Source organism: Trematomus bernacchii, unplaced genomic scaffold (genome assembly GCF_902827165.1).
Source record: "Trematomus bernacchii unplaced genomic scaffold, fTreBer1.1, whole genome shotgun sequence".
In the NCBI taxonomy this organism is placed as follows: domain Eukaryota; kingdom Metazoa; phylum Chordata; class Actinopteri; order Perciformes; family Nototheniidae; genus Trematomus; species Trematomus bernacchii.
The window spans coordinates 888666-901659 of record NW_022987605.1 but is presented as its reverse complement, the minus strand read 5'-3'; the positions used below and the strand labels follow the sequence as shown (position 1 = coordinate 901659).

General features: G+C 42.8%; 1 protein-coding gene across 1 annotated transcript in view; it reads left to right on the top strand.

Moving 5' to 3' along the window:
- ank2b (ankyrin 2b, neuronal) overlaps positions 1-12994 on the top strand; it is an 88371-nt gene that overhangs the window by 44982 nt on the left and 30395 nt on the right. Inside the window, exons 29-39 of the mRNA XM_034130884.1 lie at positions 3347-3571; positions 4963-5061; positions 6523-6677; positions 6785-6996; positions 7991-8195; positions 8286-8382; positions 8499-8727; positions 9153-9278; positions 9407-9529; positions 11701-11733; positions 12002-12023. Coding sequence (XP_033986775.1) covers positions 3347-3571; positions 4963-5061; positions 6523-6677; positions 6785-6996; positions 7991-8195; positions 8286-8382; positions 8499-8727; positions 9153-9278; positions 9407-9529; positions 11701-11733; positions 12002-12023 — 1526 coding nt within the window. The remainder of the gene's footprint in view (positions 1-3346; positions 3572-4962; positions 5062-6522; positions 6678-6784; positions 6997-7990; positions 8196-8285; positions 8383-8498; positions 8728-9152; positions 9279-9406; positions 9530-11700; positions 11734-12001; positions 12024-12994) is intronic.

The window sequence follows — 12994 nt, the reverse complement described above, 5'->3', positions numbered from 1 at the left end:
TGTTTGTTAAAAACTGTGTGTGCTTTACTGAAAGGTAAAAGTGTACATTATAACTGAGTAATGATCAAATAGTACACATCACATCATCTCACCCATATTCCCGCTCTTTGGGATGTGTGATCCGTGTGCATTTGCCACTTTGCATGAGGAGTGAGGTCAAAGAGGCTTAAGCTATGAAGTCAAAAGATTATAGGGATGAATTGTGATCATAGTGGCCATTCAGTGTTGAGAAAATAGACACCAAAAATACGGCTTTTTATATTTATGGCTCGTTTATCAGTATATATTGTTATTTTAATCCAACAAATCTTCCATTTTGAATTTTTTGAAGAAAAAGAAAAAACCTTTAGTACATTTTTGTGAAATTGACATTTATAGCAACTGTAGCTGCTGGGTTCTGGTTCTGAGCCCTTTAGCTGATGGGTTCTGGTTCTGAGCCCTGTAGCTACTGAGTTCTGGTTCTGAGCCCTGTAGCTGCTGAGTTCTGGTTCTGAGCCTTGTAGCTGCTGGGTTCTGGTTCTGAGCCCTGTAGCTGCTGAGTTCTGAGCCCTGTAGCTGCTGAGTTCTGAGCCCTGTAGCTACTGAGTTCTGAGCCCTGTAGCTGCTGAGTTCTGGTTCTGAGCCCTGTAGCTGCTGAGTTCTGAGCCCTGTAGCTACTGAGTTCTGAGCCCTGTAGCTACTGAGTTCTGAGCCCTGTAGCTGCTGAGTTCTGAGCCCTGTAGCTACTGAGTTCTGAGCCCTGTAGCTGCTGAGTTCTGGTTCTGAGCCCTGTAGCTGCTGAGTTCTGGTTCTGAGCCCTGTAGCTGCTGAGTTCTGGTTCTGAGCCCTGTAGCTGCTGAGTTCTGGTTCTGAGCCCTGTAGCTACTGAGTTCTGAGCCCTGTAGCTACTGAGTTCTGAGCCCTGTAGCTGCTGAGTTCTGAGCCCTGTAGCTACTGAGTTCTGAGCCCTGTAGCTACTGAGTTCTGAGCCCTGTAGCTGCTGAGTTCTGAGCCCTGTAGCTACTGAGTTCTGAGCCCTGTAGCTACTGAGTTCTGAGCCCTGTAGCTGCTGAGTTCTGAGCCCTGTAGCTACTGAGTTCTGAGCCCTGTAGCTGCTGAGTTCTGAGCCCTGTAGCTGCTGAGTTCTGAGCCCTGTAGCTGCTGAGTTCTGAGCCCTGTAGCTACTGAGTTCTGAGCCCTGTAGCTGCTGAGTTCTGGTTCTGAGCCCTGTAGCTGCTGAGTTCTGGTTCTGAGCCCTGTAGCTGCTGAGTTCTGGTTCTGAGCCCTGTAGCTGCTGAGTTCTGGTTCTGAGCCCTGTAGCTACTGAGTTCTGAGCCCTGTAGCTGCTAAGTTCTGGTTCTGAGCCCTGTAGCTGCTGAGTTCTGGTTCTGAGCCCTGTAGCTGCTGAGTTCTGGTTCTGAGCCCTGTAGCTGCTGAGTTCTGGTTCTGAGCCCTGTAGCTGCTGAGTTCTGGTTCTGAGCCCTGTAGCTACTGAGTTCTGAGCCCTGTAGCTGCTAAGTTCTGGTTCTGAGCCCTGTAGCTGCTGAGTTCTGAGCCCTGTAGCTGCTGAGTTCTGGTTCTGAGCCATGTAGCTACTGAGTTCTGGTTCTGAGCCATGTAGCTGCTGAGTTCTGGTTCTGAGCCATGTAGCTACTGAGTTCTGGTTCTGAGCCATGTAGCTGCTGAGTTCTGGTTCTGAGCCCTGTAGCTACTGAGTTCTGGTTCTGAGCCCTGTAGCTGCTGAGTTCTGGTTCTGAGCCCTGTAGCTACTGAGTTCTGAGCCCTGTAGCTGCTAAGTTCTGGTTCTGAGCCCTGTAGCTGCTGAGTTCTGAGCCCTGTAGCTGCTGAGTTCTGGTTCTGAGCCATGTAGCTACTGAGTTCTGGTTCTGAGCCCTGTAGCTACTGAGTTCTGGTTCTGAGCCCTGTAGCTACTGAGTTCTGGTTCTGAGCCCTGTAGCTGCTAAGTTCTGGTTCTGAGCCCTGTAGCTGCTGAGTTCTGAGCCATGTAGCTGCTGAGTTCTGGTTCTGAGCCATGTAGCTACTGAGTTCTGGTTCTGAGCCATGTAGCAGCTGAGTTCTGGTTCTGAGCCCTGTAGCTACTGAGTTCTGGTTCTGAGCCCTGTAGCTGCTGGGTTCTGGTTCTGAGCCCTGTAGCTACTGAGTTCTGGTTCTGAGCCCTGTAGCTACTGAGTTCTGGTTCTGAGCCCTGTAGCTGCTGGGTTCTGGTTCTGAGCCCTGTAGCTACTGAGTTCTGGTTCTGAGCCCTGTAGCTGCTGAGTTCTGGTTCTGAGCCATGTAGCTGCTGAGTTCTGGTTCTGAGCCCTGTAGCTACTGAGTTCTGGTTCTGAGCCCTGTAGCTACTGAGTTCTGGCTCTGAGCCATGTAGCTGCTGAGTTCTGGTTCTGAGCCCTGTAGCTACTGAGTTCTGGTTCTGAGCCCTGTAGCTACTGAGTTCTGGTTCTGAGCCCTGTAGCTACTGAGTTCTGCATGGTTCTGAGCCCTGTAGCTACTGAGTTCTGGTTCTGAGCCATGTAGCTGCTGAGTTCTGGTTCTGAGCCATGTAGCTGCTGAGTTCTGGTTCTGAGCCCTGTAGCTACTGAGTTCTAGTTCTGAGCCCTTTAGCTGGTTCTGAGCCCTTTAGCTGCTGTGTTCTGAGCTCTGTAGCTGCTGAGTTCTGGTTCTGAGCCCTGTAGCTGCTGGGTTCTGGTTCTGAGCCCTGTAGCTGCTGAGTTCTGGTTCTGAGCCCTGTAGCTGCTGTGTTCTGGTTCTGAGCCCTGTAGCTGCTGAGTTCTGGTTCTGAGCCCTGTAGCTACTGAGTTCTGAGCCCTGTAGCTGCTGAGTTCTGGTTCTGAGCCCTGTAGCTGCTGAGTTCTGGTTCTGAGCCCTGTAGCTGCTGGGTTCTGGTTCTGAGCCCTGTAGCTGCTGGGTTCTGGTTCTGAGCCCTGTAGCTGCTGGGTTCTGGTTCTGAGCCCTGTAGCTGCTGGGTTCTGGTTCTGAGCCCTGTAGCTGCTGAGTTCTGGTTCTGAGCCCTGTAGCTGCTGGGTTCTGGTTCTGAGCCCTTTTTAGGCCATTCTTCTTTTACAAATAGCATTGGACAAAACCTGCTTTAAAGCAAGTGTTCTGATAAAGACTGTATCATGTGGTTCAAAGCTTCAGCACGAGTAAGTCAACAAACCGTGAGTGTTCATCATTTGTTCATAGTATCCACTTCAGGCAGAAAATATAAAGGTTTTTCTTTGGAGATATTGCTGGAAAAGACCTTAGGCTAACAATCTACGAATGAACGTTGGTGTCTATATTCTCATCACTTAAAGTGATCATTGCAGACTGTCTTTAACTTGTGTAAATATCTCCCGTTACGCCTCAGCTTCCTGGTCAGCTTCATGGTGGACGCTAGGGGCGGAGCCATGCGCGGTTGCCGGCACAACGGCCTCCGCATCATCATCCCGCCCAGGAAGTGCAGCGCGCCCACACGGGTGACCTGTCGGCTGGTCAAGAGGCACCGCCTGGCCACCATGCCCCCCATGGTGGAGGGCGACGGCCTGGCCAGCAGGATCATCGAGGTGGGGCCCTCTGGAGCCCAGTTCCTCGGGTAAGACCTCAGGGAGGATGATGGAGAGAATAATACATGAGATAAAGATGTAGAGAATCATGAGGGAAGGAAAGGAGAGGTAGAATGAAACATTTTCACTTGGTAAACATTTGAATGCAGGTTTTACACGTGTTTGATTTAATACATTTTCTTAAATATGCATTTGTAGACTAAGAGGGAATATAATTGGTAAGAGTGAAATCCGAAGTATTCAGGAAGAAGTGGTCAGACCTGTTTTATACTGTCTGCACGTTCAGGTGATTGACACTGTTCTGATTCCCTCTCATAAGGATCACACAACCTGCTGCCTTTTCCTTTCAGATTCATTTAACCTCTGCCTCTGCATTACTAAAACTATTTCTGCTCTGGCTTCCTCCCAGCACCAGGGATATGTTAATCTTTGCTCTTCAGCATGCCCTGTTTGATTTCAGCTGCAGTCCAACTCTATTTAACCTTCTCCCTTAACGCTTAATAAAAAAGCCTTTCTCAATAACCCCACCTCAAGGACATAGATCCATCATTGGTTTGATATGTGGCCTCAAATTCTGCCCTCTGCTGGCAATGTTTGTAATACTGTAGTAAAAATGTAAATTATCAATTTAGGTTAGAAATTCTAACATTTTCAAAAACTGCAAAATCGCTTTATGGCTTATAACGAAAAACCAAATCAAAGTCACTGTAGTGCAATAACATTTGTATTCTAATTTAAATCGACATAAAAACAGCTTTTACTACTATACACAATACTTATTTGAATAATTATTGAAAATACACAAATATATAATCATTCAGTTATTATAAATAATCCAACCCATTTTTTCATGTGCTTTAGTGTGAAATCATTTGTGATGAAAATGAAACATTATGAAACAATTGTACGATTGAAAGAATTGCATTGTTGATAAATAATACATATATTATCAGCAAAAAATATTTGGGAATAAAAAGTGAAAACTGACAGTAAATTGAAAGTAGTTTTGAAGTAATAATAAGGCAATTAGCTAACAAAAACTATTTGGAATCATTTCACTTTTTAACATACTGTAATGTAGCCTATAATAATAATAATACACTTTATTTATATAGCACCTTTCATGCTTGACGCAGCCCAACGTGCTTTACAGAGTATGACAAAAAATCACAATAAGAAACATAATTCAAATATGTAAAAACAATAAAACAAAAATATGTTATATTAAATAGTGTGTATGTATTTTTGTCGTTATGGATTTTGGACTCAAAAGAAAAAAGTGACCAAAGTGTGAATCATCTTATTGAACTGGTATCTAAGTCAATCCGTCCCAGTGGTTTTCTTATGTTGAATCCAAACCCAAACGTTGTGTGCTCTTTCTTCCTCACTGCTGCGTATGGATGTTTGGTCGATCACACAGTAAACTGCACCTCCCAAATGCCCCCCCGCCTCTAAATGAGGGAGAGAGTTTGGTTAGCAGAATCCTCCAGCTCGGCCCACCTGGGACCAAATTCCTCGGGTAGGGTGGACAGATTGGTTTTTCATATGAAACAATCCATGGATGCCGTTGTCAGTGCTTTATTTCACAAACCCTTCCATTTGGTGTTTTCTTTTTGCCTGTAGGTGTTGTTGTCTCACACCAGTGTCTCGTACCCCTCTTCATCTGTGCTTATAACCCCTGAAATCACTTTACTGCAGCAGTACTTTCTTTAAACCCTTCTTCTGCTTAGCCCTTTCCATTTGGAGTTTTTTCTTGCTTCCTTTTCCTTTGTGTTCTTAATCATTTTCTTAAAGTTTTTTTTTTTTATTTCATTGTGAAGTGTAAATGGTTGTTTGGCCTAAGAGTAGCTAGTGAACCAAATGGAATCAACAATGGTTTTTGGCAACTGTTGTTGGTTATGTTTTGATCTCCTTGTTATGAAAATGTAAAGTTGATCAGCACATGTTTTAAGAGTTATGCAGTCATGCATGCTCCTTACTATTAATCAAGCAGGGAAATGATCTTAAAAACCAAATACGAAAGCTTTGGTTATTTCTTTAGCCAAATCACATTACATACGTTTTAGATATTGACACATCTCCTGCCACCACTAAACAACAACTAAAGTGTGAAGCTGAAGAATGTTAGCAGGTTTATGTCAACAAAATAATCAGATATTAAAAGCTACTTTCAGGTCAAAGAACCCTCAAAATACCACGTACAAATATCATCAGTCAAGCTTTATAGCTGTGTGTGTCCCATGTTCAATGTACATGTAGCATGCCTCCTTATTATGTGTTGTAGCTAGCTTGTTGTGATTTAGCATATCAGGTAAGTATTCAAGTGATATATCAACACTTTAACATTAAATATAGTGTACCTACAAGACATTTTATTATAAGAAGGGTAACTGTAAACATGTGACCCGGTGGGTATATTGACACATATTCACAATAGTGATTACAGTACATTAAGATAGTTAGCAACCAAGATAAGCAGTGGTAACAGTCTGGAAAGTTGTCTGGATGCTAACCAGCCTAACAATTATATCAATTATACAAGGTAAACTCAACAAGTGTTACCACCTGGGATGGCACTTGTGAACAGAGTACTTTGCATTCCTGAAGTCAGACAGAAATAGTTGATACCCAGCGTGTGCTTTATCAATCAGGTAGATAACATCACACACCTAGGACTACGTTGATCTGAGACCTGTGATGGAAATCCAAGTTTAAGATGCCAGACCTATTTTTTATCCACACTTTATAGAACTATATTTACATCAATAAATGATGTGTGTAGTACTGAAGGAAGTATAAACAACACTAACGAATTACCCAAAAGAATATAAGAAAATGTACTGTTGACACAAATAGACACGAAAGACTAATATACATCTTATGGCAATCCTACCACTCACACACACACACACACACACATGATCAGAGGCACTTATGTGTTACTTGTAACTGCTCACACTGCCGGGCCTCCCCCCTCCAGGCCTGTGATTGTGGAGATCCCCCACTTTGCTGCCCTGCGGGGGAAAGAGAGGGAGCTGGTGATTCTGAGGAGTGAGACTGGAGAGAGCTGGAAGGAGCATCACTGTGAACACACCCAAGAGGAACTCAACCAAATACTCAACGGCATGGACGAGGGTCAGTCTCTGAGGGTGTGCCAGTAGACCACACCATGACTCTAGGAATTTAAAATGTTACCACATCATTGTTCCTGACACATGTCCCTCTCTGCCACCCTCCTCCAGAGCTCGACACGCCGGAGGAACTGGAGAAGAAGCGCCTTTGCCGAATCATCACTAGAGATTTCCCACAATACTTTGCAGTGGTTTCACGTATAAAGCAAGATAGCAACCTGATTGGTCCTGAAGGAGGCGTCCTCAGCAGCACTGTTGTGCCACAAGTACAGGCAGTGTTTCCTGAGGGAGCCCTCACCAAGAGGATCAGGGTTGGACTGCAGGTAATCAAGAAAAGCAGTGGCGTAGTCTATACACCCCTAGGATATATGTTGGAGATGTGGCTTTTTTTCCATGTGTCTTATCATAGCAGTGCATACATGTTCAGATGTCAATCCATCAGAACATCACAAATAAAAAAGATGAACCAGTGGATGGGGCTAGATGAAAGTCAAAGGATCCCTGTTGTTGTGACTAAAACTCAGGCCTCTATTAGTCAGATCATCTAAGAGATGTTAAGAGAATTCAATCTAAATCAAATCTGTGTTGTTCTAGCCAGATGAGTAACCAAGAGATCACAAACATTGAAAGACATGGCTGTCTGGAAACAATGAATGACTCTCTGTCTTGTTGATACTACGGTAGATAAGTGTGTAGCAGGACAGGAGGAAAGTAAACACACTCACACTGTTTAATGTACTGATTATTATTTGGGGTTAAAAATACAGACATTTTATGTTGAAAGTGACTTGGTTGATTATAATTGTTCCTTTGTAAACTTCAGTAGCTAGGTCACCGGGCTATCCCTCTGTTTCTGCGTGTTTAAGCATATCATTTTTTGACAGCTGGCTATATTAAATATTCCTCTGTCTGGCGCCCAAATGAAATGTATTCGTTCAGGGATAACACCTACGCTACAAGTGAATTGACCTAGTTGTCAGAAGATCATCAAATTCAGCAAAATAGCTCAAATTCATTATTTCAAGACTGTGGATATCTGTACAAAATATCATTGCATCTGGGCTCCATTAAAATATTTCTGTTTGTCAAGATGGAGAAGGTTCAAACTATTTCCTGCTAAAAGAAATGTACTTTCAGGTAAATCAATACCATGGACATCTCTAGAGTATGCCAATGCCTGAACATGTGATTACATTTCAGCAAACCTTCTTTAAGGAGATTATCCTCAGTGCCTGGCCTTATTTTAGGAATCACCCCTGTGTAGGATTTATTTGCAACAAAAAGTAAGGTGTTGATTACTCTTGTCCACCCTCCCAGGCCCAGCCAGTCAATGTGGATGTAGTGAAGAAGATCCTGGGAAACAAAGCCACCTTCAGCCCCATCGTCACCCTGGAGCCTCGCAGGAGAAAGTTCCATAAACCCATCACCATGACCATCCCTGTTCCCAAGAACAACTCTGACATGGTTCTCAATGGCTTTGGAGGGGACACCCCCACCTTACGGCTGCTCTGTAGTATCACAGGTTGGTGAACACATGCAGATACACACACATACGGTAACTGTGAATAGACCAACTTCACACGCGCTCACATTCTAATATGTCTATGTGCAGGTGGAACGACGCCTGCTCAATGGGAGGACATAACAGGAACTACTCCGCTAACATTCATCAATGACTGCGTCTCCTTCACCACCAATGTGTCTGCAAGGTAACAGAAAGATCATATCTGTTGTATCACAACAAACGTATCAGTGATTTAAACTGACTCTGATGCTAACATAGATTTCACTTTGCTGTTTTTCCCAATCCCCTTCTGCTTTCTAGATTCTGGCTGATAGACTGTCGGCAAGTGCAGGAATCTGTTAATTTCTCCACTCAGGTGTACCGAGAGATCATTTGTGTACCGTACATGGCCAAGTTTGTCATCTTTGCAAAGACGCATGATCCCATTGAAGCCCGACTGCGGTGCTTCTGCATGACAGATGACAAGATTGACAAAACTCTGGAGCAGCAGGAGAACTTCATCGAGGTGGCACGCAGCCGAGATGTTGAGGTGAGAAGGAATGTTTCACTGACCGCAGAGGATTGGAAGTGTAGCTCACTTTGCATTTAAAGCCTACCATCTGCATCTTGTACAAGCTACAGATGTAAGATTGTGCCCTCTCATAACCCTGAGTACAATAAACTGAAATACAATAAATTGTTGATATGAAATCGTGAATAACCCTCTCAAAACACGATTGGATCAGCATAAATGATGCTCCCTAGTCTGCAGGTTTGGTTATTTGCAGACAAAGATGGGCCAGTGTAAGTCACAAGAACACTAAGGACATTTCTCAAATATGTTTGCTTAATCATTGTTATGTACAAAGGTCAAGGCTAGGGCTTCTGATAAATAGTTAGCACGTGGTTAAAACAAAACGGATGTATGTTGTTATGTAGTCCTGGTTCTTATCTGTGTGTTGTTGTATTTGACAGGTCCTGGAAGGCAAACCTATCTATGCAGACTGCTTTGGAAACCTTGTTCCACTCACCAAAAGTGGCCAGCACCATCTCTTTAGCTTCTATGCCTTTAAGGAGAACAGACTAGCACTCTTTATCAAAGTAAGCACTTTACTTAACTTGAAACAAAGAAACCACTCACTTTTTTTGTGTTGCTTGTATGAACAATAATTGATTATTCTGAATGATTGTAATAGCAGTGACTAATGCTGATGCTCTGGGTTTCGCAGATCAGAGACAACACTCAGGAGCCCTGTGGACGTCTGTCCTTTATGAAAGAACCCAGGAACTACCGGGCACTCACCCAAAATGCCATATGCCACCTCAACATCACCCTTCCATCGTACTGCAAGGTAAGTCTGGTGTTGACTCAACAAAACATGCTTAAGATTGCGTATTTCATATTTAATCACAACATTGTTTATCTAAATGGTTATTTGTAAGCAGGACCATACTGCAATCTTGACCCTTTGTTCTCATCGACACTGTAATATATGCTAATCTTCCGCTTATGAATTATTACACCATTGGAAAAAATTACGCAAAATATGATCTTATTTAATTGTATGTTCTTATACATATCAATGACTGACATCCCAAGTAGTAAACGTTTTAACTCTCTATCCAGGATTAAAGGTTGGTGTCCTTTGATCAGATTTGAAGAAAACGACATGTATTGATCTTAAAGTCCCAGGATTCTATGGGCTCAGAACAGTCTCATAATACACACATGCACACAGAAGGATTCACACTTGTATTTCATGATCCACAAAAGGAGTCACACTTGTATTTCCGGATCCACACTGTTTTTCAATGCACGCACAAATGTGTTCCGTTTCATAGACATGTAAATAAAATCCAAATACAGAAAAAGTTTGACATATGTATTTTTGATCCTCACATATTTGTCTTCTGTTTAAAACCGCTGCACCTACAAACACAAACCGCTTTCTGTGCATGGATCGCTGTGCATTCGTGTGTGGGTTTTTTGAGACTCCCCTGACGGTGACCCGATTCGTACTTGTAATTTTTTCTATCTATAGCCAGTCAGATGTCTCCTCAATTCTAAGCCAATCACATGAGCGCACGAGGGTAGATTTCTTGCGTTCATGACGTAGCGCTTCATGTACGCATTTTGCGCTGTCCGGAGCTGACAGGTCCATGGAGCCTGCCTGCAGGCGCTAATCTCAGGACACCTCCACTCTCAGTACATTGCCACTTTCAGAGCAGGAAATGCACGCAAATACAAGCCTTTATATTATTAAGGTACAGTGCCACTTTGAACCATTAATGAATGCTTGTGTACATAAAAACGGCAGGCAAAACCGTTTTAAATGTGTGTTTCCTGTATGGCGAATACAGCTGCTTTATTTATGTCTGTATGAAGTTGTTGTGAGTGTGGAGGGAGCAGCTACAGGTTAGCTTAGCCTGATCGATCAGTGCACTACGAAGCCAGTGCTAGACAGTGAACTGTCAACGGGGGGAGCCCCGCCGGTCATTATCGGCCGATATTCACTCTTAATAGTTTGATCGGTGCTCTCTATAAAGGCCGATCAGGAGAGCTGGATCTGATCGATATGGACATAAACGCGAGTGAAGTTTTAGCGAGCTGCATGAGAAACTGACGGGCTGTCAGGAGAGAGGGAGGGAGAGAGGAAAAAAGAGATGATCCTTACTCCCGTGTTATTAGCCATATCCGGTCATAGTCCGGTAATTACCTGCTAACGGAAACTCTGCTACACAATTCTTCTTCTTCTAATTATTATTATTGAAACATGACCGGTAAATTTCAAATTTGTCCGAAAAATTAATTCTGTCCGCGGAAACCCTGCTCCGGACAGCGCAAAATGCGTATGTGAAGTGTCATGAACGCAATAAATCATACCCTCGTGGGGACGCGCTCATGTGATTGGCTTAGAATTGAGGAGACATCTGATTGGCTATAGATAGAAAAAATTACAAGTACGAATCGGGTGACCGTCAGGGGAGTCTCAAAAAACCCACACACGAATGCACAGTGATCCATGCACAGAAAGCGGTTTGTGTTTGCAGGTTCAGGGGATTTAAACGGAAAACAAATATGTGAGGATCAAAAATACATATGTCAAACTTTTTTCTGTATTTGGATTTTATTTACATGTCTATGAAACGGAACACATTTGTGTGTGCATTGAAAAACAGTGTGGATCCGGAAATACAAGTGTGAATCCTTCTGTGTGCATGTGTGTATTATGAGACTGTTCTGAGCCCATAGTATTCACTTACCCAAACCAGTAACACTCCATGCTAAAGCGCACATCTCACAAATGATCATCTGATTGAAGCTAGCAAGGTTATTTGTTTTACATCTTGAATATTTGTGTCATGCAGCTTTGAAGACCTCTCTGGCTTTACTTGAAATGGCACCAGCTGGTTGTCTTCATCGCTATGTTAACCATACACTGCCCCTTGTCTTTTTCTTCCTTTAATATTGCTGTTTCTATCTGTACATCTTTCTGCTTCTCCCTGCTTCTTGCTCCCAAAGGATTCCGATTCAGATCAAGAGCAAGAGGAAGAGGTAAACGCAGCCACTGCTCCCCCTCCTCTTCTACTAACTAGCTCTGCTGATCTACCCTGTCCACTGTCTTGTCATATTTGAATAGTATAGAAGTACATTTTGGATATATTTTGCAGTAGTGAATTGTCAGTAGCATAGCTGATTGTTGCTGTTGTGTTATGTCTATCATTTGTTCTTTTCCTGAAGTAGCAGTCATAATGGTAGTAGTACTTTTAAAATATTGGCCACATAAAACTAACTGTGGTCTGTTTTCCATGTTGTTTTTCAGACCAGCAGAACGCTTGAGAAATGTAAGACACATTTAACATTTTATTTTCCTCTATAACTACTACTCAAATATTTGCTATCTATAATAATACTGCATGTCCTTATTAATGACACTAATATGACAGTAAAGCTGATATTGTATGGATGATTAGTCAAATGTAGTTTAACATGTGTTCAGAGGAATATCCACTTTGATACACTGACACCCCCAGCAGAGCCCTTAGACTATTCAGAGACCATTTACATCTTTTCAAAGCCTTTTAAGCTTCATGTATTTTTTGTCCTGTCACACAAACCTCCCATGTCAATGTCATGTTTGTCTTAAGGCTTAACTTCATATTTTACATTCCTTTTTTTATGATTTCACACCTGCCTTTTTGTTTTTAATTGAACTCATTCCCCTTCACAATTTGAGATTGGGCATTTGAAGGAAGAGTTAAACACTGCCGTCTAAGTATGTACATGACATTTAAACGCATTCATTCTGTGGTGATGTTTATTTGACAATGGCCTCTGATTCTGTGCCGACTAATGCAGTCATGAGGCCATTTGTGTTGTGCAAATGGTCTAAACAAACAGTTGGAGTGGGGTTGTTATTGTTAGCTCAGGCAGCACAATGTCACTGGTTCTCACATTAAGGAGCTTTTACCTGCTCAGATTACAAGAGCCAGAACAAAGAACAATCAACTTTCTATGGTACAGTATAGAATCAGACCTCTCCCAAAAATCACAAAAAACGTTTGGTATGTGTATTTATCTAAATTGTACTCTTAATTTAGTCATTTTAAAATGACATTAAATGACAGCTTTTAATGGCATTTAACGTAGACTCTGCACTGAGTGGATCAATGAGACTTCTACCAATAGTTGTATCCACCACTGCTTGTGGGAAGTATGACTTCCAATCTGTTGCAGTTTGTCACCATCTGGCAGCAAGAAGGGAATGAGAGAGACTTGTAAAAAATGGAGGAGGAGATGCGATGTCACTGGACTT